At 44.3% G+C, this 27,475-nt stretch overlaps 1 protein-coding gene across 1 annotated transcript in view; it reads left to right on the top strand.

Moving 5' to 3' along the window:
• LOC311247495 (uncharacterized protein) overlaps positions 1–27,475 on the top strand; it is a 110,991-nt gene that overhangs the window by 28,386 nt on the left and 55,130 nt on the right. Inside the window, exons 9-10 of the mRNA XM_084338538.1 lie at positions 1,977–2,113; positions 11,852–12,033. Of these exons, the coding sequence (XP_084194664.1) occupies positions 1,977–2,113; positions 11,852–12,033 (319 nt within the window). The remainder of the gene's footprint in view (positions 1–1,976; positions 2,114–11,851; positions 12,034–27,475) is intronic.

Here is a 27,475-nt window from a genome sequence, read left to right as displayed (position 1 = left end):
GACGCACACACACACAGACACATACACACACACACACACACACACACACACATCTCACTCTCTCTTCAATGTTCTTAATGTTTTACATCATATCGTGTGTACATCATATCTTGTTTATCTCTCTTCATGTTCTTAATGTTCTTATCTCTCTCCGATGTTAAATCTACGTATCATCTTAATGTACGTCATGTCAGATCTGACATGATATGATACGTCATCATATCTGTCATGGGGGGGCAGGACTGAGAGGGGATTTAGGGGACAAGCAGAGGGATTGAGAGGGAGAGTGTTTTTTGTTCAAGCTGTGGTGATCCTCTGCTCGATCCATAGCTTTTGCTGTTAAGAACTTCTTTTCCTAAATAAATTACCTACTTGTTACAATTGGAAATATCGTCTCTTGCTGTGTTAAACAACCATCAGCCACAACAATAGTCAGACTGAGGCCCCGTTTAGACGGAACCGCTAGCAGGTGAATCCGCAAAAATATTTTTTCAGATGTGCCTTTCGTTTATACGGAAACAGCGTTTTTACGGGGTGAAACCGTAAAAAAGTGAGACCACCTTCCAGGGTGGAATTCCTAGAAACGGTAAACCTTTGCGCTCTCGTCTAAACTGTCAAACCGCATAAAACGATGACGAAAGGGTCGTCAAGGCTCTCGTCGCGCCTACTGCTTACATCACAGGCATGCGCCAGTAGCCTAGAAGCGTAAACAAAGCATGTCTGATTCTATCCATGGCGATCACCTGAAGGCTACATTGGCAGTACTTTTAAATACACAAGAATCTGTCCCGCGGCTATCACAACTATTATGACTGGACCCACTGTCTGTGAGTGACTCTGCTTTGGTCCAATCACATTCCCCACCCACACTCTGCGAATCAGAGGCAGAGTAGGGCGGGTCTTCACAGCACGTCATGTGACATATGCGCCAATCGTGTGACAGCGGGGCTCCGTTGTCTCGAGTTGTTACAGCCTCATCTGCACGGAGAATTCCACCCCAAAACGCTCGTCTAAACGCAAAATTAAAAGTGAAACCGCAAGACGACTTTTGCGGTTTCTGTTCAGACTTCCATCCCAAAACGCTCGTCTAAACGTAGCCTGAGAGAGAGCTGGGTGCTGCGCTGTTCTAAGTGAGCATGGCCTATTGAGTTGATTGATTGATTGATTGATTGATTGCTAATTTTATTACTTTACGCTTGGTTTCCAACTGGTTAAGTTTAGGCCCTCTACAGTAGGTTTAAAAAAATAAATAAAAAATAGGGCGAAGAAAACTTTTTTTTCCTATAGGGCAAAGAAAACGTTTTAATTTGTTTTACCTACTTTCTATAGAAGCATCTAAGAATGAAGTTCTATAGAAAGTAGGTCTGCATCCCCTTAACAATTGTGTGTATTGAGCCGTACTGTATTGTACCCATTCTGCATCTGGTAATAACATTTTCAATCAATCATTCCAATAATACACAGTTGGATGTGTTAGTTGGTTGGATGCACTTCAAGCTGCTTCCACATGAGGCAACTTCTCTCAATCATTCCAATAATAAACAGTTGGATGTGTTAGTTGGTTGGATGCACTTCAAGCTGCTTCCACATGGAGGCAACTTGTCTTTTTTGTAGTTGTGGGAACTACTTTTTCTGGCGGATGGTTTTTTCAATAAATCTTCGATTAATGTGTGTTTATTGTATAGCAATAAGGTTGGATGAATATGACAGTTGTATTAAAGCATTACACCACTTGCAGTCGTGATTTGTGAACAATAAACCATGCCTAGGGGGGTCTAACGACCACCCCTAGGCATGGTTTATTGTTCACAAAGCACTCCTGCGCGTGATGTAATGCTTAAATATCCCACAATCATCCCTGACTGGGTTTGTATCTATACAATACGCTCTACTACTTGACAAGTTCTCATAGGTGTAAATGAATACGGTATATTATGCTCTCCTTCACATCCACAAGCTCCTCTTGATGAGCGGAGCTGCTATGTCCATGAACAACTCTACCTGGGAGGCCAGCCCCCGCAGGCGGAGCACGTGGTAGATGAGGAGGCCCGAGAGCACGTCGCAGACGATGAAGAGCACCTTCCCAAACAGCGGGCTGAGGTAGATGTTGGGGGTCAGCAGCCAGGCCAGGATTATAATAACCTCTTCAACTCTAGAGCTTCTCGTTATTATAATAACCTCTTCAACTCTAGAGCTTCTCGTTATTATAATAACCTCTTCAACTCTAGAGCTTCTCGTTATTATAGCCTCTTCAACTCTAGAGCTTCTCGTTATTATAATAACCTCTTCAACTCTAGAGCTTCACGTTATTAGAGCCTCTTCAATTCTAGAGCTTCTCGTTATTATAATAACCTCTTCAACTCTAGAGCTTCTCGTTATTATAGCCTCTTCAACTCTAGAGCTTCTCGTTATTATAGCCTCTTCAACTCTAGAGCTTCTCATTATTATTATAGCCTCTTCAACCTCTAGAGCTTCTCGTTATTATAATAACCTCTTCAACTCTAGAGCTTCTCGTTATTAATAGCCTCTTCAACCTCTAGAGCTTCTCGTTATTATAGCCTCTTCAACTCTAGAGCTTCTCGTTATTATAGCCTCTTCAACTCTAGAGCTTCTCGTTATTATAGCCTCTTCAACCTCTAGAGCTTCTCGTTATTATAGCCTCTTCAACTCTAGAGCTTCTCGTTATTATAGCCTCTTCAACTCTAGAGCTTCTCGTTATTATAGCCTCTTCAACCTCTAGAGCTTCTCGTTATTATAGCCTCTTCAACTCTAGAGCTTCTCGTTATTAATAGCCTCTTCAACCTCTAGAGCTTCTCGTTATTATAGCCTCTTCAACTCTAGAGCTTCTCGTTATTAATAGCCTCTTCAACCTCTAGAGCTTCTCGTTATTATAGCCTCTTCAACTCTAGAGCTTCTCGTTATTATAGCCTCTTCAACTCTAGAGCTTCTCGTCATTATTAGAGCCTCTTCAACTCTAGAGCTTCTAGTTATTATAATAACCTCTTCAACTCTAGAGCTTCTAGTTATTATAATAACCTCTTCAACCTCTAGAGCTTCTCGTTATTATAGCCTCTTCAACTCTAGAGCTTCTCGTTATTAATAGCCTCTTCAACCTCTAGAGCTTCTCGTTATTATAGCCTCTTCAACTCTAGAGCTTCTGTTATTATAGCCTCTTCAACTCTAGAACTTCTCGTTATTATAGCCTCTTCAACTCTAGAGCTTCTCGTCATTATTAGAGCCTCTTCAACTCTAGAGCTTCTAGTTATTATAATAACCTCTTCAACTCTAGAGCTTCTAGTTATTATAATAACCTCTTCAAACTCGAAACTACATTTCCCCCAAACCCTGCTTTAAACCCTGCTTTGCTACGGCAAAAGTCACGTGACCTATGACGTCCGAACCAGTAAGTGTGTATCGTTCGCTCAGGGAATCATGTGACTGGTTTCGACACAGCGACACTGTTTCATAACGCGAGACTTTGTTTGCGCGGCATTCTACTCTACATAAACGCACAAAACATTTCACTCGATCTGTGCGTTTTTGTTTTTGTAGTAGGTAGGAGCATAGATATATATAGAACACTAGATATCTATGGGTAGGAGTGGTAGTTGTTTTTGAGAGTTGCTATTGAGAGTTGTTTTTGATCATCATGGAGCCAGCTAAGAAGAGAAGCCGTTCTCAAATGTGGGAACACTTTGATCTGATCAGTCCTAGTAAGGTATGTGTGACATAATGTGTAATTCTGAGAGTGTACAAATAAGAGTAGCATTCGAGGGGGCTCCAGTAGCTCACCACGTACCTCGACGCTATTCTGCGTCGGGGAATACCGTGTTGCGTCACGGATCTGGTTGACTCTGACAAGAACAAGTTACAGGTTGAAAAAACCCTCAGCTCGGAACTAGGCAGAATCTGCATATGGCTCGCTGATAACAAACTATCATTACACATGGGCAAAACAGAGTCCATTCTCTTCGGTTCAAATAACAAACTCAGCAAGACCGACGGCTTCTCAGTTACAGTGGGTGACAATATTGTCACAAGGAAAGATGAAATTACCTACCTGGGTTCCATCCTAGAGGCTAATCTCTCCTGTGACAAAATGGCATCCAATGTAATAAAAAAAGTCAACCAACGAACTCGATTCTTGTACCGGATCTCCTCTCTGGTAAACAAGAATACCCTGAAGACTCTGGCAGGAGCACTCATTCAGGGGTACTACGACTATGCTTGCACCTCATGGTACCAAAGCACCTCAAAGGCGCTAAAAACAAAATTACAAACATCTCAAAACAAACTGGTCAGACTACTGCTTGACCTTACTCCTAGAACCCACCTCACCCCTGCCCACTTTGACAACCTAGGATGGCTTAGAGTAGATGACAGAGTACAGCAACTTGCAATGGGCCTGGTCTACAAGATACACTACACGACCAAGGTACCCATGTACATGGCAAAATACTTCCCAAAGGTCAGTGAATACCACGATCACAACACCAGAGGGAGCTCCACAAATCATGTTAAACCCAGATTCGGCTCAAATAAGGGACTAAACACGTTTCGCAATTATGCCACATCAATGTGGAACGCCCTACCCAAAGCTGTAAAGGAATGTGGATCACTACCCACTTTCAAAACCTCTCTCAAGAGACACCTACGGGAGACTGCAATTCAACACTGGCCCCTGTAAATATCCTAACCCCTCCAATGTACAGTCATTTACCTAGTATGGTTTTGTCAATAGTCCAATGTACAATTTTGTTTGTTTGTACAGAGTCTCCCCCCCCTCAATGTACAGTTTTGCTTGCTTATACAGTGTGCCCCCCCCCCAACCACCTCCAATGTAAATTACCCAGTATGGTTGTCAATATCCCAGTGTACCCAACCCCCCCCACCCAACCTCCTCCAATGTACAGTTTCTACGTCAAATGTATATACTCCCTTTTCTTGACTCCTTCTGTATCACAAACAGTACTGTATTTGCAAATCTGGTATGTCATAAATGTATAGATGTAGCAGTACTGACTATCTGTATGTCATGTATGTCATATATGTCCTGATGAATTGAAAATGGGGGACCCTGGTTTAAACAAGACGAAAGTCTTTCTCTGGTCTGCATCCCCTTAACAATTGTGTGTATTGAGCTGTACTGTATTGTACCCATTCTGCAATCTGTTAATAAAGTTTTCAATCAATCAATCAATCCGAGTTCCATTCCCGGACCCGCCGTCATTTGCCGAATGTCTTCCGCTGCTCTCTCTCCCGTTTCACTCCACAACTGTCGGTCATGCTTGACCAGAAAAGCGATAAACGCTAAAAAAAAATGAAGTTTAAAAAAAAAAAAAAAAAAAAAAAGAGTAGCATTCGATTTCATATGATTCGTTGTATATTCGTTGTCATATGATGATGGTGTGTCGTGTAGCCTATTTATTATGCTTTGTAGAGACCAACAAATAATTAGTTTGGATGCCAAAAACCAAAAATTGTTGAAACAATTCTATTCCTCAATAAAAATCTTTGAATCACAAAAGTTTATTAACAGATTGCAGAATGGGTACAGTACAGCTCAATACATACAATTGTTAAGGGGATGCAGACCAGAGAAAGACTTTCGTCTTGTTTACATCAGGGTCCCCCAGAGTCCCATAATCACACCCTGTCCTAGTTACACAAGCACAGCCATCATCATTATCCTGCACATCCCGTTTTCCAAGCACACCCTCTCCGTCCCAACTACATATATTTACACTATCAATCATACAATTAATCTCCATCCCCAGAAGGAAATAATTCAAAGTAAAAACCTGTGTGTGAACCTGTGTAGGGAAGAGAGGTGTGTTGCATGCCAGCCTCTTTATACTCTGTTCCATTGGGAACACCTGTTATTGTTATGATCAGATCAATTAAGTGTGAGTGCGTAACAATATATATATACATATATATATTACAAAACAATCAATTCTAAACATTGCTTCTTTCAGTGCCATCTGCTGGCGAAATAGGAGACTGCAAAACAAACTGTTTTTCAGTCTCCTAACCTGTTTTGCAGTCTCCTATTTCGCCAGCAGATGGCACTGAAACGAACATTTGAATGAATGAATCCATGTTCAATACATTTGGTGAAGTGGTTCAATACTGGTTCAGTGCTTCATTTGGCCATCACTTGGTGACACCCTCGTCCTCTTCAACTCTAGAGCTTCTCGTTATTATAATAACCTCTTCAACTCTAGAGCTTCTCGTTATTATAATAACCTCTTCAACTCTAGAGCTTCTCGTTATTATAATAACCTCTTCAACTCTAGAGCTTCTCGTTATTAGAGCCTCTTCAACTCTAGAGCTTCTCGTTATTATAATAACCTCTTCAACTCTAGAGCTTCTCGTTATTAGAGCCTCTTCAACTCTAGAGCTTCTCGTTATTATAGTATTTTCAAAGTGAGGTCACCTTCCAAAAAGAGAAGGGAACCCTGGGGCTAATTTGCATTTAAAGTTAGAATATGTAAAGCTATCAAACACTGACCTCTAGGCAAAAGAGCCCCATTGGTTGTGCACTTTATTTTTTGGTTTTGGTTTTATGTGTGGGTTGGAGACTTGGAGTTGAGAGGGGTGGGGTTCAGGCCACGTGAGCGGATCGGCGCGGCCGAGAAATCCGCTCTTCGCTCTTTAAAGCTTGGTCCGCTCCGCTAATCGTTCATGTTGACCCCGCCCCCAAGTCGCTCTCCGCTCGCTCCCCGCTCACCTTGAATCGAGCGCTCCCCGTGCCAGATCGCTCGGCATTTTTTTCTTTTTCTTTTTTGGAGCATGGTGTAAATTAGCTCAAACTACAACAGTCTACACCCCCTGGGCCCCTTAACAATTGTTTGTATTGAGCCGCATTGTAATTGTACCCATTCTGCAATGTTAAATAACGTTGTTTATCCATTCACTAGCTCTATTAAGCGATGATAGGCTAGCCGAGCCACAATGCTATGGTCGCTGCCATTAACGTTAGCATGTAAGCTAACGTCAACAACAATGGCGTCGAATCCGTCGATACTTTTTCTAACAGGAGTGAGTGAAGGAGGAGGAGTGAAGCCTGAACAGGATATCACAGGTTCACCCTTCTCATTGGTTGAAAATGGCCTTCATGTTTGTACATCGCCATCTGTTGCTTTGGCATTGTACTGCATGTATATTACATCAACAGTGTTAAACCACTGTGAGCGACCTGGAGTGGATTGGAGCGGAGGAGAACTCTCGCTCCGGACGTCGCGCCGACTCATTTTAAAACCCACTCCTCGCTCACGTCAAAACCGGCCGCTCCGCGCCGCTCACGCTCCGATCCGCTCACATGCACTGGTGGGGTTGCTATTGACTCTACCAAGTTACTATATACCTGTAGCACCCAAGTTCAACACTGTTTGACGAACATTTGTTACTTAGCTGAAAGAGTTGTACCCTTCCTGCTGTACAGAACTTTTAAGTCGCTTTGGATAAAAGAGTCAGCTAAAACTACTGAATATATATCCCCTGGCTCCAACCCACACATCAGACCCAAACTAAACTAAATGGAAACATGGGAAATGCCAAGAGGGGATGTTCTGCCCAGAAGAGGTCGCTGTTTTTATGTTCTTAAAATTAACCTCTGAACTGACCTGAGTGATGAACCTCGCCGCGTCTGTGAACACGTGATAGTCAACATCAGTGTACTTGACCGCCATGGTCTTGTCCTGGTAGTCGCCATAAACAACCAGAGCAAGTCGTATGGCAAACGAAGCAGTGAAAAGCGCACGTTTTTCCATAAGTGTGGAAATCACCCTCTCCATCATTATTATTAACAGCACAGCTAGGCTAACGTTAGCTGTAATGCTTACAGATTATGTTGTTGACAACAACAGAGCTTTTTCTTATGTTCATCGTATTACTTGTGTCCATTAAAAAAACATATCCAAGCCAAATTGTGAACACTACTTTTTTCCGGCGTTGTCGTTTATTATTTTGGCATATTTCATCGCACTGTCTTTTCCCTCGACCAGATTTAATTCATTAAAAAAGTAGCTGTCAAAACGAAGACCCAGGAAGAAAACAGGAAGTAGCGTCATTCCTGCTAATAGATTTCCGGCGTATTGCTGCCTCCCGCGGTTCATTTAGGAATTACTCAAATTTGAGAATATAAAATATAAATGGAAAAAATAAACATCTAAAGCAAAACCTAATACCTTGTATCGATGGTTGGAGAACAAAACCGCCTACCTACTCATTTATAAAACAAGTTTAGCCTATTTTTAAACTGAATCCAACCGCACTTTGTTTTTACTCTGTCTATTCCATTTGTATTATTTGTATTACTATTACTGAATGCAACTGTAAACAGAAAGGCCTATTGGGTTGTGAATGTGAAACACTGTGATTTACCTTACCTTGCTACCTCTGTCTTTTTTATGCTCGCTTATGCCTGTATTTTTTACAGTTGTGAAACTTTGAACTGCAACTTCTGTATGAAAAGTGCTATACAAATAATTATAAAGTTATTATCATTATTATTATTACATTCAGATAATTTTTCTTCCTCATTTGCTTTACGGCAGGTTAGTCATCCGTAGGCGTTTCTCGATGTCGGCCGAAAGGAAAGTTTCCACACTTCGCACCAATGTGCGTCCACGCGCTACACAGTGACGTCGAGACCCTTCCTGCGTCTCTACAAATCGTAGCTCCAGTTCTGCAGACCCCTCTCTGATTGGTTGAGCTCCATTTCTGCAGCCCCCTCTTTGATTGGTTGAGCGAAGCCCCTCTCTGATTGGTTTAGCTCGTCATGCGGTAAAAATCTCAAGAAGATAAAAATAAATGTACTACCAGATTCGCGTTTATAACGTTATTTCGCGTGACTTCGCGGTTTATTCATAACGTTATGCACATTTCACAACACAGCCAGCTGTTAGAAACTGTACATTGTAACGTTATAGGTTTATTCACATAACGTTATTTCACGTGACGCGTTCAACTTGTTTACACTCCCCACTTACTGAAGCTGTACCATTTACATTTTTACATTTACATTTAGTCATTTAGCTGACGCTTTTATCCAAAGCGACTTACAAGTTCTGTACGACAAGCCATCAGGAAGGGCACAACTCTATCAGCTGAGCAACAATGTTCATCAAAGTGTTGAGTGCTACAGTGTAGGTTAGTTTATTAGGACAAGTGCATGACAGTACGGTTAGTTAGGGTTAGATTTTTTTATTGTTTTTTTTTTTTTTTTTTAATTCAGATAATGGTTGAAGAAGTGCGTCTTTAGTCGACGGCGAAAGATACCATGACGCACTCCCCACTTCCTTCCTTGTTCCTTGGATAGAATGCGGAAGCGGACTTTAGGGCTGGGCGTGTCCAGAGCTGGGCGTGTCCTCGTGCAAACACTGGGCGTAAATACAGCGCTAGAGATGACACAGTATTGAACATTGAACGGCAAGGAGGACAATCAATATCTTTCGTACAGTAAGTAGCCAATTACTATTATGAACGAACGTGTCTCTCTCTTTCGCTCATTGAACGTAGGCTGATATAATGTAGGCTGTAATTGGCAACACGTTGATGCCCTATTATTATGTTCTCTTATCATCTCGAAAATAAACAAGTGAAACAAATAGTTTGAAGTTGCCAAAAGCAATTCGCTTTAGATACTATCATAGCTATAGACAACACGGCATATTTGTTAAGTTAGAATTGCAATATACATACATGCCTATCTGCTGTGTGTCAGAGTGACAAGATATGCTGCCTACCTTCCTTTCCAAGCTGTTTGCTTGATTGATTGATTGAACACTTTAATTAACAGATTGCAGAATGGGTACAGTACAGTACAGCACACACAATGGGAATTATACAATTTAAAAAAAAATTAGCCAAAACATTGAAAATATCCCAGGACCTGGAAGAGTTTTAAATTAAGGGATGCAGAGCAGAGAAAGACTTTCGTCTTGTTTACATCAGGGTCCCCCATTTTCAATTCATAATTACATTTCTGACATACACAACATACAGATACAGATATACAAATCGAATCTAATCATCTAATCTAATTATGACATTTATGAAATACATGACATACAGATATACAGTACTGTTACATTTGTGGCATACACGATTTGCAAATATACAGTACTGTTAAACAGAGATCCTAACAGTAAATATATACATACGAGGGGGAGGGCAATGTACATTAGGAGGGGGTGGGCGGGTGTTCGGACATTTACGGGGGCCAGTTTCGAATTGCAGCCTCCCGTAGGTGCTCTTTGAGAGTGTTTTGAAGGTGGGTAGGGATTCACCTTTTTTACCGCCGTGGGTAGGGCGTTCCACATTGATGTGGCATAACAATGGGATTGGGAATGAGTATTTTAAAGTTATTGTTTCATCATTGGCAACTAATTATTTTGTCTTTACTCTAACCCAACGGTTCCCAAACTTTTTTGGCCGTGCACCCCCTGTCACCTCCCGACCTAGCTCGCGCACCACCCAATGGATTTCTGTTAGAAGAAATTGTTGCTGGTCTCCGTGCACAGATTTAATTTTTTATTTTATCTCTTCCCACGGCGACTATGGATAGGGAATTTCTTTATTTAATTAAAATGTTCACGACAATACTCTGCCAGCATGTTTAATATCCATAATACTAAAGGTTTGACTAAGATTTGTATGAAATTTTATCGTAATTTTTTTTTTATTTTTTTTTTACCACCATTAGCCTTTTCATGTCACGCACCCCCTAGAGGGCGCTCGCGCACCACAAGGGGTGCGCGCACCACAGTTTGGGAACCACTGCTCTAACCTAATACATTGAAAAAAAAAGCTAACTAAACACTTGCCTACCACCGCAGATACTCTAGGATCGAATCCAGCGGTCAGCAGTACCTCCGGCTTGGTCAGTCGTCCCTATAACACAATTGGCAGTGTTAGCGGGTGGGAAGCCGGTGGGGTATGTGTCCTGGTCGTTGTAAACTGCGACTCCTACTGGTCGGTTGGGGTGCCTGTTCAGCAGGGAGGGGATCTGGGGGAAATAGCGCAAACCTCCGCGCGCGTTACGTTCCCCCAGTGAAACTCCTCGCTATCGGGTGAAAAGAAGCGGCTGGCGACTCCACATCGGAGGAGGCATGTGGTAGTTCTACACCCTCCCCAGGCCGACAGTGTGCGTGCAACAACCAGGAAGGGAATTGGCATAACGACTAAATTGGGATGGGTTAAAAATACAGAAAGCCCAAAAATAAATAGAATATAAAAAAGAAATATGGACAGTGCAGATCGAGAAACATCAAAATGTTAGCTAGATATTAGCCCATCGGTCCTTTGCATTTTTTTTTTCAATATACGAGTTATGCGCTGTGTGAGCCAGTCGAAGGCTTTGTTACTTTTTGGATGATTTTGGATTGTGGTTGAACAGAAGAAATGGAACATATTTTGGAACAAAAGGTGCGCTGACAGTCTGACACTGATGATATTAACTACTTATGTGTCCAAATTTGGTATTGAATGGCACAGTGTTTTCCGATACTCTATACTATAGTATTGAAGCAATTCGATCGATACCAATAAAATATAGAATTCCGATACTCAGCCCTACATACATGGGGCGGCAGTGGCTCAGGAGGTAGAGGAGAGTATGTGTCCTTGAGCAAGACACTGAACCCCTCTGCTCCCAATGTGCAGGTTGGCACCTGCATCTTGCATGGTTGCCTCCGCCGTCGGTGTGTGAATGTGTGAGTGAATAGGTGAATATGAGGCAAGTTGTAAAGCAGTTTGGATAGAAGCACTATATAAATGCAGTCCATTTACCATCATGGGACAAAGTAGATGCAATTTCAACTGACGTCTTTTTTACATTTTTCAGACACAATGGCGTCATCAAGCCCACTGTCGGAGGCCAACGCCTGCTTCTCTCTGGCTTTGTTCAAAGAGCTGAATGCAAAGGACAAGACGGGCAATGTTTTCTATTCTCCACTTAGCATCTCCTCAGCCCTGGCCATGGTGCTGCTGGGAGCCAGGGGCAACACAGCTACACAGATGGAAGAGGTGACTATACTACAAGGCCATAACACATGCTAGGCTAGGGGTTTAAAACACATATAGTAGGGCTAGGTGTTTACATGCATATAGTAGGGCTAGGTGTTTACACACACATAGTAGGGCTAGGTGTACTGTTTACACACATATAGTAGGGCTAGGTGTTTACACACATATAGTAGGGCTAGGTGTTTACACACATATAGTAGGGCTAGGTGTTTACACACATATAGTAGGGCTAGGGGTTTAAAACACATATAGTAGGGCTAGGTGTTTACACACACATAGTAGGGCTAGGTGTTTAAACACATATAGTAGGGCTAGGTGTTTACACACATATAGTAGGGCTAGGTGTTTAAACACATATAGTAGGGCTAGGTGTTTAAACACATATAGTAGGGCTAGGTGTTTACACACACATAGTAGGGCTAGGTGTTTAAACACATATAGTAGGGCTAGGTGTTTAACACATATAGTAGGGCTAGGTGTTTACACACATATAGTAGGGCTAGGTGTTTAAACATATAGTAGGGCTAGGTGTTTAAACATATAGTAGGGCTAGGTGTTTAAACACATATAGTATGGCTGGGTGTTTACACACATATAGTAGGGCTAGGTGTTTACACACATATAGCAGGGCTAGGTGTTTAAACACATATAGTAGGGCTAGGTGTTTACACACATATAGTAGGGCTAGGTGTTTAAACACATATAGTAGGGCTAGGTGTTTACACACATATAGTAGGGCTAGGTGTTTAAAACACATATAGTAGGGCTAGGTGTTTAAACACATATAGTAGGGCTAGGGGTTTAAAACACATATAGTAGGGCTAGGTGTTTAAACACATATAGTAGGGCTAGGTGTTTACACACATATAGTAGGGCTAGGTGTTTAAACATATAGTAGGGCTAGGTGTTTAAACACATATAGTAGGGCTAGGTGTTTACACACATATAGTAGGGCTAGGTGTTTACACACATATAGTAGGGCTAGGTGTTTAAACACATATAGTAGGGCTAGGTGTTTACACACATATAGTAGGGCTAGGTGTTTACACACATATAGTAGGGCTAGGTGTTTACACACATATAGCAGGGCTAGGTGTTTAAACACATATAGTAGGGCTAGGTGTTTTTAAAACACATATAGTAGGGCTAGGTGTTTACACACATATAGTAGGGCTAGGTGTTTAAAACACATATAGTAGGGCTAGGTGTTTAAACACATATAGTAGGGCTAGGTGTTTTTAAAACACATATAGTAGGGCTAGGTGTTTAAACACATATAGTAGGGCTAGGTGTTTAAAACACATAGTAGGGATAGGTGTTTAAACACATATAGTAGGGCTAGGTGTTTAAACACATATAGTAGGGCTAGGTGTTTAAAACACATATAGTAGGGCTAGGTGTTTAAACACATATAGTAGGGCTAGGTGTTTAAACACATATAGTAGGGCTAGGTGTTTAAACACATATAGTAGGGCTAGGTGTTTAAACACATATAGTAGGGCTAGGTGTTTAAACACATATAGTAGGGCTAGGTGTTTAAACACATATAGTAGGGCTAGGTGTTTAAACACATATAGTAGGGCTAGGTGTTTAAACACATATCGTAGGGCTAGGTGTTTAAACATATATAGTAGGGCTAGGTGTTTAAAACACATATAGTAGGGCTAGGTGTTTACACACATATAGTAGGGCTAGGTGTTTAAACACATATAGCAGGGCTAGGTGTTTAAACACATATAGTAGGGCTAGGTGTTTAAACACATATAGTAGGGCTAGGTGTTTAAACACATATAGTAGGGCTAGGTGTTTAAACATATATAGTAGGGCTAGGTGTTTAAAACACATATAGTAGGGCTAGGTGTTTACACACATATAGTAGGGCTAGGTGTTTAAAACACATATAGTAGGGCTAGGTGTTTACACACATATAGTAGGGCTAGGTGTTTACACACATATAGTAGGGCTAGGTGTTTAAACATATATAGTAGGGCTAGGTGTTTACACACATATAGTAGGGCTAGGTGTTTAAAACACATATAGTAGGGCTAGTTGTTTACACACATATAGTAGGGCTAGGTGTTTACACACATATAGTAGGGCTAGGTGTTTACACACATATAGTAGGGCTAGTTGTTTACACACATATAGTAGGGCTAGGTGTTTACACACATATAGTAGGGCTAGGTGTTTAAACACATATAGTAGGGCTAGGTGTTTAAACACATATAGTAGGGCTAGTTGTTTACACACATATAGTAGGGCTAGGTGTTTACACACACATAGTAGGGCTAGGTGTTTAAAACACATAGTATGGCTAGGTGTTTAAAACACATAGTATGGCTAGGTGTTTAAACACATATAGTAGGGCTAGGTGTTTAAACACATATAGTAGGGCTAGGTGTTTAACACACATAGTAGGGCTTGGTGTTTAAACATATATAGTAGGGCTAGGTGTTTAAACATATATAGTAGGGCTAGGTGTTTACACACATATAGTAGGGCTAGGTGTTTAAACACATATAGTAGGGCTAGGTGTTTAAACACATATAGTAGGGCTAGGTGTTTAAACACATATAGTAGGGCTAGGTGTTTAAACACATATAGTAGGGCTAGGTGTTTACACACATATAGTAGGGCTAGGTGTTTAAACATATATAGTAGGGCTAGGTGTTTAAACACATATAGTAGGGCTAGGTGTTTAAACACATATAGTAGGGCTAGGTGTTTAAAACACATAGTAGGGCTAGGTGTTTAAACACATATAGTAGGGCTAGGTGTTTAAACACATATAGTAGGGCTAGGTGTTTACACACATATAGTAGGGCTAGGTGTTTACACACATATAGTAGGGCTAGGTGTTTAAACATATATAGTAGGGCTAGGTGTTTAACACATATAGTAGGGCTAGGTGTTTAAACACATATAGTAGGGCTAGGTGTTTAAACACATATAGTAGGGCTAGGTGTTTAAACACATATAGTAGGGCTAGGTGTTTAAACACATATAGTAGGGCTAGGTGTTTAACACATATAGTAGGGCTAGGTGTTTAAACACATATAGTAGGGCTAGGTGTTTAACACATATAGTAGGGCTAGGTGTTTAAACACATATAGTAGGGCTAGGTGTTTAAACACATATAGTAGGGCTAGGTGTTTAACACATATAGTAGGGCTAGGTGTTTAAACACATATAGTAGGGCTAGGTGTTTAACACATATAGTAGGGCTAGGTGTTTAAACACATATAGTAGGGCTAGGTGTTTAAACACATATAGCAGGGCTAGGTGTTTAAACACATATAGTTGGGCTAGGTGTTTAAACACATATAGTAGGGCTAGGTGTTTAAACACATATAGTAGGGCTAGGTGTTTAAACACATATAGTAGGGCTAGGTGTTTAAACACATATAGTAGGGCTAGGTGTTTAAACACATATAGTAGGGCTAGGTGTTTAAACACATATAGTAGGGCTAGGTGTTTAAACACATATAGTAGGGCTAGGTGTTTAAAACACATATAGTAGGTGTTACGAAGGATCAGATTAAACCGAATATATATATTTATTTATGGATATATATTGAATAGTATTTGTATATCGTTTGATATCCCTTGTATATTCCTTGTACATATACACGGAATATCCCTTTAGCCTACTATAGCCCATAATAGTTCATTCTCTTATTGGACAAAGGACCAGGCGCCAGGGGACCAGCCCCTGGCGTCAAGTTCAAAGGTACCGACGAGACATGTCCGTACTAGCCCCGGCTCCGCTCAGGGATACGGCTACCGAAATGAGAGTGGCACTATTTGTTCACCGTGCATATAAATATGGCGCAAGTAAATGTAGAAGTCCCTTACCCTTCTTCCCAACATAGTAACAGAACGTGAAGCCTCACCCACGATACGACGTGCGGTGAAGTATGGCCTGTTTGGCCTTAAGGCCTCTACATGCTACAGCAAATTCAAAGCAACTTCAACACAACATCGGCGCGATTTCAGCGCGCTTGTTGCAGACAGTCTTGTAGACTGTGTTGCTTGGGCGTTGCGTACCTGTGTCCAAAATCTAATCTAAAGACCCGTTGCGTTGGTATTGCGTAGCAGTGATTGGTTGGTAGTGAATGGGGGCGGGGCTGTCATAGAATAATATGGTCAGCGAGGAATACCATCCGCCATTGTTGTAGGCAGCAAGCTATGCTATCAATATTAGCTAAATAATTAGCGTCATAACTGGCCTTTTTCTGAAAACCCAAGCACATATTGTTTCATAGCATACGCCTTCAGTTGATCATGACAAATCCTCTCTTACCTTGACGATTAAAAAGCCTCCATAATTTAGTAAATAAAGCTGTAGCCAGCCAGCTAGCATTGGTGATATTCAAAATGCTATCCACATTAGCTACATAGCTAACCAACTAAATACAATGGTATCCTGAGGTAATGTTAAATACAACGTTTGCTAGTCGAAATGACTGGACACACACAGGGACAAGTTAAACATCAATCAATTAATTTATTCCAACAGGTAGTTTGAGCTGCATGTGAGCCGGTCTTTCTCTCCTCTCCATTGGAAACTAATGAAGTTACGTTGAAGCACAGAACCGGCTGACAAAAGTTAAGCTGCTAGCAACAGACACTATAATACTTCCGGTCGGGGGATTTCAAAATAAAAGAGCGACGACTAAAAGCACCGGAAATACGTTTATTTTGTACATTATCTAACGTTAACACGAACCTAAACTAACTTTAGATTAGTTTAGGTTCGTGTAACGTTAGATATTGTAAAAAATAAACGTATTTACGGTGCTTTTAGACTCGCTCTTTTATTTTGAAACCCCCCGCCCGGAAGTAAAAATTATGCTTATTCTTCTGCCTGTTATCAATGGGTTGGTTGAAAATGGGAAGCGTCATCTATCTAGGGATAGGCTGCGCGTTGATTTTGCAGAAGCATAAAGGTAGAGTGTCTGCAACACCGTTGCTTTGTCGATGTTGTGGTGCAGTTGCTTTGAAGTTTCTGTAGCATGCAGAGGCCTTTAGAATAGCAGTGAGACCTCGTGCGAATTAATAACTGAATTGTCAGAGTTTGGCACTGTACCGTCGAGTGCAACGTATTTCTATTAAGTTAATAATAGTCTATTGTGTATGGTGCATTGTGCGGTTAGAGTTCTAAAGTGACCAGCATCTCCAACGCTTCCTCGTGTTAGCTAGATTCTTATCCAGGCTGGGCCGACCACATGACGCTTTCATCCGAGGAGATCTAGGCGAGGACCGAGGGACATGTACACTGGATTACCTACCCGACGACTGCTGAGCCCTATGCGGCTGGAATATATATTTGCTTTGGTACTGTGATTTGTGGAGCGGATAATCGCCGACGCCTGTGAGTGTTGGATTTACCCCCGAGAGGAGTCAAGTTGAGTCGGCGCTCAGAGAGACTGAGGTTGCCTAGCTTCTTCTTCATTGTGGAGCTACAGCCTACAAGAGAACCAAGGTGTATTCATCTGCGGATCAAGAGTCTATTGCACTGTCTTCTGTACTTGAAGTCTCCATAGATATCGTTGACCAGACGGTCTACTACCGACGGCTCTCCTACCCCCCCTACCGGCTTACAACCGGGAGGACCCCTTCCAGTATATCCCGCTATATCATTAGGTGTACCATAGATATAATTCCCTAAGAGCCAGGTTGTATACTTGCTTCCTGCGTAACCAGAGATTGGACATTCAGTGTTGATTTGCCTACGAGTACTCATTTGCCTTACAAGTGCATTCAAATGATAAATGTAAGATAAATATTCTATGTACCTTTTGCTCCATTAAATATTTGATTATTACCTTTGACTGGAACCGATTTCATTGTGGAAAGTGTTCATCATATTTAGATATCGTGTACTGTATGGCCAGTAGTTAAAGTACATAAAGCGGTAGTGGTTTAATGATACCATACTTATCAATACAGTCAGGGAATTGTACCCCTCAGTTACAATTGGTCCTTCGAGCCGGAGGGTAATTAGTGTAATATTAATATAGTGGTATTAATATTGAAATGGCCTATGATGAACACTCCACGAAACGGTCCTCCTAAAGTAGAACGCCCGCAGCGTAGACGGCAGCCACCTCAGTACTTAGAGGATTACGCTGCCAGTATACTACCTAGCCTTCTACAAACGGTAAACGCGGTAAAAGTAGAAAGTAAAATTATGTCCGACCCTATCAACCAGGATACCCCGACCACAGAGGCCCTAGTGGGTTCTAATGTAACTGACCAAGCTCACGGTGGGGACCAGGAGGGAACTGACACGACTTTACCCCCCGCCAAGACCGAAGAAGTAGTCTCCGGAGAGCTCCGGGAGGAAGACAACCCTCCAGAGATGGAACTCTGCACGGAACAAGATGAGGAGAGCGCCGAGGAGATAGAGCTCCAGGACTCCCCGCAGGAGAACGCATCCCCAACGAGTACTGCCAGGAGCGGATCACCTCAACCAGCGTCTTCCCCCAGCGAGGCGGACAAGATGCTGGCACAGGCGTTCCTCGCCAGCCTAGCAGCCTCCACAGAGCGCGATCGGCTCCAAGCACAGACGCTTAGTGAGCGCGAACATTCTACTATGGAAAGAGAACGCATTCAAGCGCAGCAACGGAGCGACGAAGAGCGTATACGTCTGGAGATGAGACGCCTTCAGACGGAAGAGAATATGGCAAGAGACCGGGCCGACACCCAGCGTGCCGCTGCCGGTGCCCAAAGAGAAGCAGAGCGCGACATCGCTCTCACCAAGCGCGAAGCCGAGCGTGACCGATTACAAGCGCAGCTAATGGAGCAGCTGATCGCCAGGGCAACACCCCCTCCTTCCACAAGGGGTTCCAGGGCCTCGTCAAGACACGGGTCAAGGGCACCCTCCCCTAACCGATTAAGCGACCCTGAGCCCGACCACCAGAGAGAGCCTATACCCCCCTCCGAACTCCTTCCCAGACTGGTCCCAGTGAGACCCAGCTACAAGGAAGGAACGGCGTACACCGCGGAGAGGCTAAATAGACGACTACAGGATCTAGATGACCTGACAGAGGAAGAAGAGGGAGAGGAGGAGAGTCAAGCCCGACAGCAGCACATTACTCCACAGGACCAGGAGGTCCAGTACAGCCCAGGCTATACCCCCGCGGCTCTGCGCTACAGACCCCCGACTCTATTCACGGGTGAGCATGACGCACGACCAGTCCCGAGGAATAGCACCTGGACCAGCGGGCCATGGTACCCTGCCGGTACCAGCCCACCGAGAGGCGTAAGAGGAGACTCGCCTAGGAGGCCTCTCTTCCAACGCTCACCGATGTGCCAGCCATCCACGGCGTCCTACATTGGCACACCGACGTTTCCAGACTTCACGCATGAGAACCGAGCACAGTACACGGAGCTACGGATGTGCTTAGAGACAATGATGGTGGATGTAGCTGATGAACGCCACAAGTATGCTATCCTATTGAAGCACCTGAAAGTGCCCAGAGCGCACAACATAGCGCTAGCTTATGCCACCTCTACGACCCCATACACCGCGGCTCTAGCAGCACTAGACCAAAGATATGGACGTATATGGGATTACGTAATACAAGAGATAAGGCATATTGACCGCCTACCCCCAGCAACAGACAATCGCTCACTAGACGACCTGTCTATCAAAGTACAATCCCTGGTAGGGATGCTGGGGGCGCAACGAGAAAAGGGTATGCACGAACTATACGCAAACTCGAATGTCGAGAGGATTTTAGAGAAGCTGCCGCCCGCCCGACAGGAGCGCTTCAGGCGGCAAAGAGACCACCCTGATCCTAACGGTCCCGAGCCATCCCTCCTAGACCTAGCCGACTTCCTGGCGAGAGAAGTCAGCAGCCTACGGTTGGATACGTTCGTGCGGAGCACACCAAGCTCCAGAGAGGGACCTAGGAGAGCAAACGATGGCCGAAGATTGGTGACTGTCATGCACCAATCAGAATCAGTACCGAGCAGCAAGAACCACAGTACCCCCTCGATGAAAGAGAAGTGGAAGATGGTGTGCCCGTACTGCAAAAAGGAACACTGGTTGTCACAATGTGACCTGTTCAAGAAGATGACCGCTGAAGAAGTGAGTCACTGGATAAAGTCCAACAGGCGCTGTTACCGATGTGCGCGCAGTCACATGGCAGCCGAGTGCCGCCTAAAGAAGAGGTGTAGTCGGTGTGACGGAGCCCACCTAGATGTCCTACACGACAGTAACAGAAGAAAGCCTGCACCATCCAGCAGCACAAAGGCAAGTGTTATGTACATTGACCCCGCTAGCAGCGGGGGCGCCCAGGTGCTCTTAAAGGTGGTCCGCGTAACACTGAGTTACCAAGATAAGGTCATGGACACTTACGCCGTCCTTGATGACGGGTCAGAGAAGACCCTTCTCCTCGCGTCCGCTGCGGCCCAGCTGGGGCTGCGGGGGAGCGAAAACCAGATGACGATTCGGACAATAAGAAGAGATCTAAAGACGATAAAGGGCGAGAATGTCTCCTTCACTATCGCAGCAAGCGGGCAGCCAGAGAGACGGTATAGGATTACTAATGCTTTCACCAGCCAAGAAATAGGACTATCGCAGTACACCTACCCCATCGCCAAGCTGATGGATAAATATGTGCACCTGCGTCAACTACCTATCCCGCTCATAGACGGTGCCACCCCGACCCTGCTGATAGGCTCCGACCATGCAGACCTCATAGTCCCGATAGACCGGGTCCATACAGGACCCAGAGGTTGTCCTGCAGCAGTCGAGACCCGCCTAGGATGGACATTACAAGGCCCCCTCGCCAAGTCTCTTAACCGAACAGCAGCCACTAGCTGCCTCCACTCCAGAGTGACAGAAGAAGACACCACTCTCCTGCAGCATGTCGAGAGGCTATGGACACTAGAGACAATGCCCTTTAAGAACGAAAAGAAAGACATTCGTTCTAAGGAAGATATTTACGCTATAGCCCTCCTCGAGCAAGGGACAAAGAGAGTCACAGTCAACGGAGTGATGAGATACGCAACTCCACTCCTGAGGCGAGAGGGAATGCCCACCTTTCACGCCACAAAAGAAGCGACGGAGCGGTATCTATTGAACACAGAGCGGCGCCTAGCCAAAGACCCCGCTCAAGAGACTGTGTACCGCGCTGAGATTAACAAGCTAATCACAGCGGGACACATAAAGAAAATTGACATTAAAGAGGCCGATCAGACGACCGAATCATGGTACGTGCCGCACCACAAGGTCCACCACAACGGCAAGGATCGTATTGTGTTTAACTGCAGCTACCAGATCGGATCACAAAATCTGAATAAAGAGCTCTTGCCCGGCCCAACACTCGGCCCCTCTCTACTAGGCGTGCTACTACGCTTCCGCCAGGACAAGGTGGCTATCAGCGGCGACATCAAAGGGATGTTCCTGCAGGTGAGACTAGTGGAGGAGGACAAGCCCCTGCTGCGGTTCCTATGGAGAGAGAGGATCGGAGATGAGCACCCGGCCATCTATCAATGGGAAGTCCTCCCTTTCCGAACCACATGCAGCCCATGCTGTGCTACGTTTGCACTACAAAAACACGTCGCAGAGGACCCAGCAGCAGATGAAGAGGTCCGACAAAGTGTGACAAATAGTTTCTACGTGGACAACTGTTTACAAAGCGTCTCGACGCCAGAAGAAGCCGAGGCTCTTCTACTCAAGCTCCGCGCCTCCCTGATCAAAGGCGGCTTTGATCTCAGGCAGTGGGCCAGCAGCGACCCGCAAGTATTGCGCAGCCTCTCCCCCGAGGACAAGGCAGCGAGCAGCGACACCTGGATGGCGACCATCCCAGGAGAAGCCCAAGAAATGACACTAGGACTAGTCTGGCGCTTCAAAACAGACTCGCTCCATTATAGACACAAACCCCTGACCAAGGAGCAGGGAAGGTCGACGGCAATACCGACCACCAGACGGAGTGTATACAGAACACTCGCCAGACAATATGACCCGTTGGGATGTATTCTACCTTACACCACCAGGGCAAAGATGATTGTAAGAGCGCTATGGGACAAGGACCAGGGCTGGGACGATCCCATACCCGAACACCTTGCATCCACATGGAGAGAGTGGGAGACGGAACTCCGCTCACTCCCAGGTGTTAACATACCCCGCAGCTACTTCCCACCCACAGTGAGGCCAGAGACATGCAAGATGGACCTGCATGTATTCAGCGACGCCTCCGAAGTAGCCTACGGTTCGGTGGCCTACTTGCGTGCCCGAGAGGAGGGAGGAGAAATACATACTGCTTTCATCCTGGCTCGCTCAAGAATAGCCCCACGAAAGCAACAATCTATCCCGCGTCTAGAGCTCTGCGCAGCCCTAGCAGGAGCGCAGCTCGCCACGTTAATCCAACGTGAACTCACCATCCCGGTGCAAAGAACAATCTTGTGGTCAGACTCCACGACAGTACTCACATGGATCCGGTCTGATTCGTGCAGATACAAGGTCTTCGTGGGAGTCAGAGTCACCGAGATTCAAGAGTTAACAGAAGTAGCGAGCTGGAGGTATGTGGACACCAAACACAACCCAGCTGACGTCATCACCCGGGGAATGTCCCTGGATGACCTCACCCGTCACAACCTCTACAGTGACGGACCAGAGTTTCTCAAGCTCCCCGAAGAGGAGTGGCCTACACCCACCCCACGGGAGGCGAGTAAAGAGGAGGCCGAAAACAAGAAACCTATGTTCTGTGGATTGAACACACTCGTCTCCACAGACCCCGACATAGACGATTGCCTCACCCTACAGAGTGCGCAGCTAAAGACATTTCTGTGGCACCACCCAGAGGTTCAGCCCACGACTGACATTTCAGCAGCTGACTACGAAGAAGCAGAACTTCTTCTACTACAACGAGCCCAGAGAGACTCGTTCCCCGATGAGCTAGACTGTCTACAGGGAGCAAAGCCCGTCCCATCAGACAGCAGACTGCTCCACCTAGCCCCCGAGAGCGACGCCCATAGTCTCATCAGAGTGGGTGGTCGTCTGCGGAGAGCCCCAGACTTACCGGATGACGTCAAGTACCCGATAGTCTTGAACAGCCGACACAAGGTCACAGAGCTGATCATAAAGAAATACGACGAGGATGTGCACCACGCAGGGGCAGAGAGAGTCTTCGCGGAGATCAGACATCGTTATTGGATACTGCAAGGGAGAGAAGCAGTGCGGCGCTTCCAGCGAACCTGTCTAGACTGTCGTAAGTGGCGAGCCCAACCCAGTATACCCCGGATGGCTGACTTACCTCCCTGTCGCCTCCGACTCGGCGACAAGCCTTTTCACTCCACCGGTATGGACTGTTTCGGCCCGCTGTATATAAAGAAAGGAAGAGGAACCGAGAAGCGGTGGGGTATTGTATTCAAATGCATGACCACCAGAGCGATACATATCGAACTCCTTCCAACCATGAGCACAGACTCATTCCTTATGGCCTTCCGAAGATTCACATCACGGAAAGGAAAACCGTCTACATTATTGTCTGATCACGGGACAAACTTCAAAGGCGGAGAAAGAGAGCTGAGAGAGAGCTTCCAAGCTATGGGCCCAGAACTTAAGACCCACCTCGCTCCATCCCAGATTGACTTCCAGTTTAATCCCCCGAACGCACCTCACTTCGGTGGAACTTGGGAACGAGAAGTACGTTCTATAAAGACAGCCCTGTACGCCATGCTTGGGGCCCAGACCGTGGCGGAAGAAGTCTTAATGACAGTCCTCACGGAGATCGAGGGAGTATTGAACTCAAAGCCCCTCGGTTACGTCTCAAGTGATGTAGCAGATGTCGACCCAGTCACCCCCAACACACTCTTGATGGGGCGGCTGGACCCCGCGCTACCCCAGACAATGTACAGGCCTGAAGAAGCGAACGGCCGAAGAATGTGGAGGTACAGTCAAGTATTGGCTGACAAGTTTTGGAACAGCTTCCTACTCCACTACCTACCGTCTCTACAGACCCGCCAGAAATGGGTGAAAGAGAGAGACAATTTGACAGAAGGAACAGTCGTCATGATTATCGACCAGTCACTACCCCGAGCTATGTGGCCGGCTGGCCGCGTAAGCAAAGTGATCACCGGTGCCGATGGAAAGGTCCGAGCAGCTGAAGTGCTCGTCCAAGGGCGGACCTACACCCGACCCGTGGCGAGGCTAATAGAACTGCCAAGGCTCCCCGATACTATCGATGACGACCATGACCCCATGACTTTGTGAACTGACTGACCCTCACAGCGGACATTGAGTAGTGGACAGTGCGGTTAATCTGTCTCTGCTTAGCTAATTAGGTGGGACTAATTAGGGGGCGGCTGTTACGAAGGATCAGATTAAACCGAATATATATATTTATTTATGGATATATATTGAATAGTATTTGTATATCGTTTGATATCCCTTGTATATTCCTTGTACATATACACGGAATATCCCTTTAGCCTACTATAGCCCATAATAGTTCATTCTCTTATTGGACAAAGGACCAGGCGCCAGGGGACCAGCCCCTGGCGTCAAGTTCAAAGGTACCGACGAGACATGTCCGTACTAGCCCCGGCTCCGCTCAGGGATACGGCTACCGAAATGAGAGTGGCACTATTTGTTCACCGTGCATATAAATATGGCGCAAGTAAATGTAGAAGTCCCTTACCCTTCTTCCCAACTTAGTAACAGAACGTGAAGCCTCACCCACGATACGACGTGCGGTGAAGTATGGCCTGTTTGGCCTTAGAATAGCAGTGAGACCTCGTGCGAATTAATAACTGAATTGTCAGAGTTTGGCACTGTACCGTCGAGTGCGACGTATTTCTATTAAGTTAATAATAGTCTATTGTGTATGGTGCATCGTGCGGTTAGAGTTCTAAAGTGACCAGCATCTCCAACGCTTCCTCGTGTTAGCTAGATTCTTATCCAGGCTGGGCCGACCACATGGCGCTTTCATCCGAGGAGATCTAGGCGAGGACCGAGGGACATGTACACTGGATTACCTACCCGACGACTGCTGAGCCCTATGCGGCTGGAATATATATTTGCTTTGGTACTGTGATTTGTGGAGCGGATAATCGCCGACGCCTGTGAGTGTTGGATTTACCCCCGAGAGGAGTCAAGTTGAGTCGGCGCTCAGAGAGACTGAGGTCGCCTAGCTTCTTCTTCATTGTGGAGCTACAGCCTACAAGAGAACCAAGGTGTATTCATCTGCGGATCAAGAGTCTATTGCACTGTCTTCTGTACTTGAAGTCTCCATAGATATCGTTGACCAGACGGTCTACTACCGACGGCTCTCCTACCCCCCCTACCGGCTTACAACCGGGAGGACCCCTTCCAGTATATCCCGCTATATCATTAGGTGTACCATAGATATAATTCCCTAAGAGCCAGGTTGTATACTTGCTTCCTGCGTAACCAGAGATTGGACATTCAGTGTTGATTTGCCTACGAGTACTCATTTGCCTTACAAGTGCATTCAAATGATAAATGTAAGATAAATATTCTATGTACCTTTTGCTCCATTAAATATTTGATTATTACCTTTGACTGGAACCGATTTCATTGTGGAAAGTGTTCATCATATTTAGATATCGTGTACTGTATGGCCAGTAGTTAAAGTACATAAAGCGGTAGTGGTTTAATGATACCATACTTATCAATACAGTCAGGGAATTGTACCCCTCAGTTACAGTAGGGCTAGGTGTTTAAAACACATATAGTAGGGCTAGGTGTTTAACACATATAGTAGGGCTAGGTGTTTAAAACACATATAGTAGGGCTAGGTGTTTAAAACACATATAGTAGGGCTAGGTGTTTAACACATATAGTAGGGCTAGGTGTTTAACACATATAGTAGGGCTAGGTGTTTAAAACACATATAGTAGGGCTAGGTGTTTAACACATATAGTAGGGCTAGGTGTTTAAACACATATAGTAGGGCTAGGTGTTTAAACACATATAGTAGGGCTAGGTGTTTACACACATATAGTATGGCTAGGTGTTTAACACATATAGTAGGGCTAGGTGTTTAACACATATAGTATGGCTAGGTGTTTAAAACACATATAGTAGGGCTAGGTGTTTACACACATATAGTAGGGCTAGGTGTTTAAAACACATATAGTAGGGCTAGGTGTTTAAAACACATATAGCAGGGCTAGGTGTTTACACACATATAGTATGGCTAGGTGTTTAAAACACATATAGTAGGGCTAGGTGTTTAACACATATAGTAGGGCTAGGTGTTTAAACACATATAGCAGGGCTAGGTGTTTACACACATATAGTAGGGCTAGGTGTTTAACACATATAGTAGGGCTAGGTGTTTAACACATATAGTAGGGCTAGGTGTTTACACACACATATAGTAGGGCTAGGTGTTTACACACATATAGTAGGGCTAGGTGTTTACACACATATAGTAGGGCTAGGTGTTTAACACATATAGTAGGGCTAGGTGTTTACACACATATGATTTGATTTGATTTGATATTTTTTATTTTCGTGTCTTACATACAGATGTATGCCCAGCCCATATGGGCTTACAAGACACATAACAATAAGTATATAATAATATACTTTACCAATTACTTAACAAATTACATAGACCAAGATGGCCATAAAAAAAGAAAAATACAAGAAAATACAATAAAACGTAATATAACACAAGCTGTACTCAATGTAAATAAACAGAAAAACAGAAAAACAAGGTGAATTCAAATACAATTATATAGGATACAGTGTGTTTTGTCTCAGGTGCCATGCCTTCTCCAAAAATCCTGCAAAACCGAAGATGTCCTCCACAAAAAAACAACTCAACATACAGCTCTCAGACTGCCAAAACAAATCTGGGTTTGCAATTTGAATTTTTTCAAATAAAGCCCTCCTCAAAGTGGTGTACAAAGGGCAATAAAAAACAAAATGATATTCATCCTCCACCACTCCCAGATCACACAGAACACACAGCCGCTCCTCCTCAGGTTTACCCTGGAATCTACCCACTTCCACAGCCAATGGCAGGGTGCCAGACCTCAACTGGGCACACAGAGACCTCCGTCTTCTCTTTAAGTTTAACATTACATAAGGTTCAGTAAAATACTCATTTTTAATTGCAATATATTTTCTAAGTTTAGGTTTTTTCAAAATCTCCACCTTCCACTTATCCTGATGGATTGTTGATAATTTTGTTTTAATTATGTGAACCTTACACTGCAAATTGTTCATAAAAATCATACTCAAGTCAGTAGAAGAAAAAATCATAGACATCTCTCTTGACCAGGGATGACCGTGTGCTCTGTCCCAATTAAAAATCTTTTTAGTCACCCTGCCATTTGGCAGCTGGACCAGGCGGTTCCATAACCTCACCATTTCACCCTTTTGCTTGACCAAGCAAGAGTCCCACCCCATGTCCCCTTCTATAGCCCCTTTTGGTGTGTATTTATGGACTCC

The sequence above is a fragment of the Notolepis coatsorum genome (assembly GCF_963971535.1).
Source record: "Notolepis coatsorum genome assembly, contig: SCAFFOLD_224, whole genome shotgun sequence".
In the NCBI taxonomy this organism is placed as follows: domain Eukaryota; kingdom Metazoa; phylum Chordata; class Actinopteri; order Aulopiformes; family Paralepididae; genus Notolepis; species Notolepis coatsorum.
The sequence above is the reverse complement of the archived record's forward strand: the minus strand, read 5'-3'. Positions and strand labels throughout refer to the sequence as shown.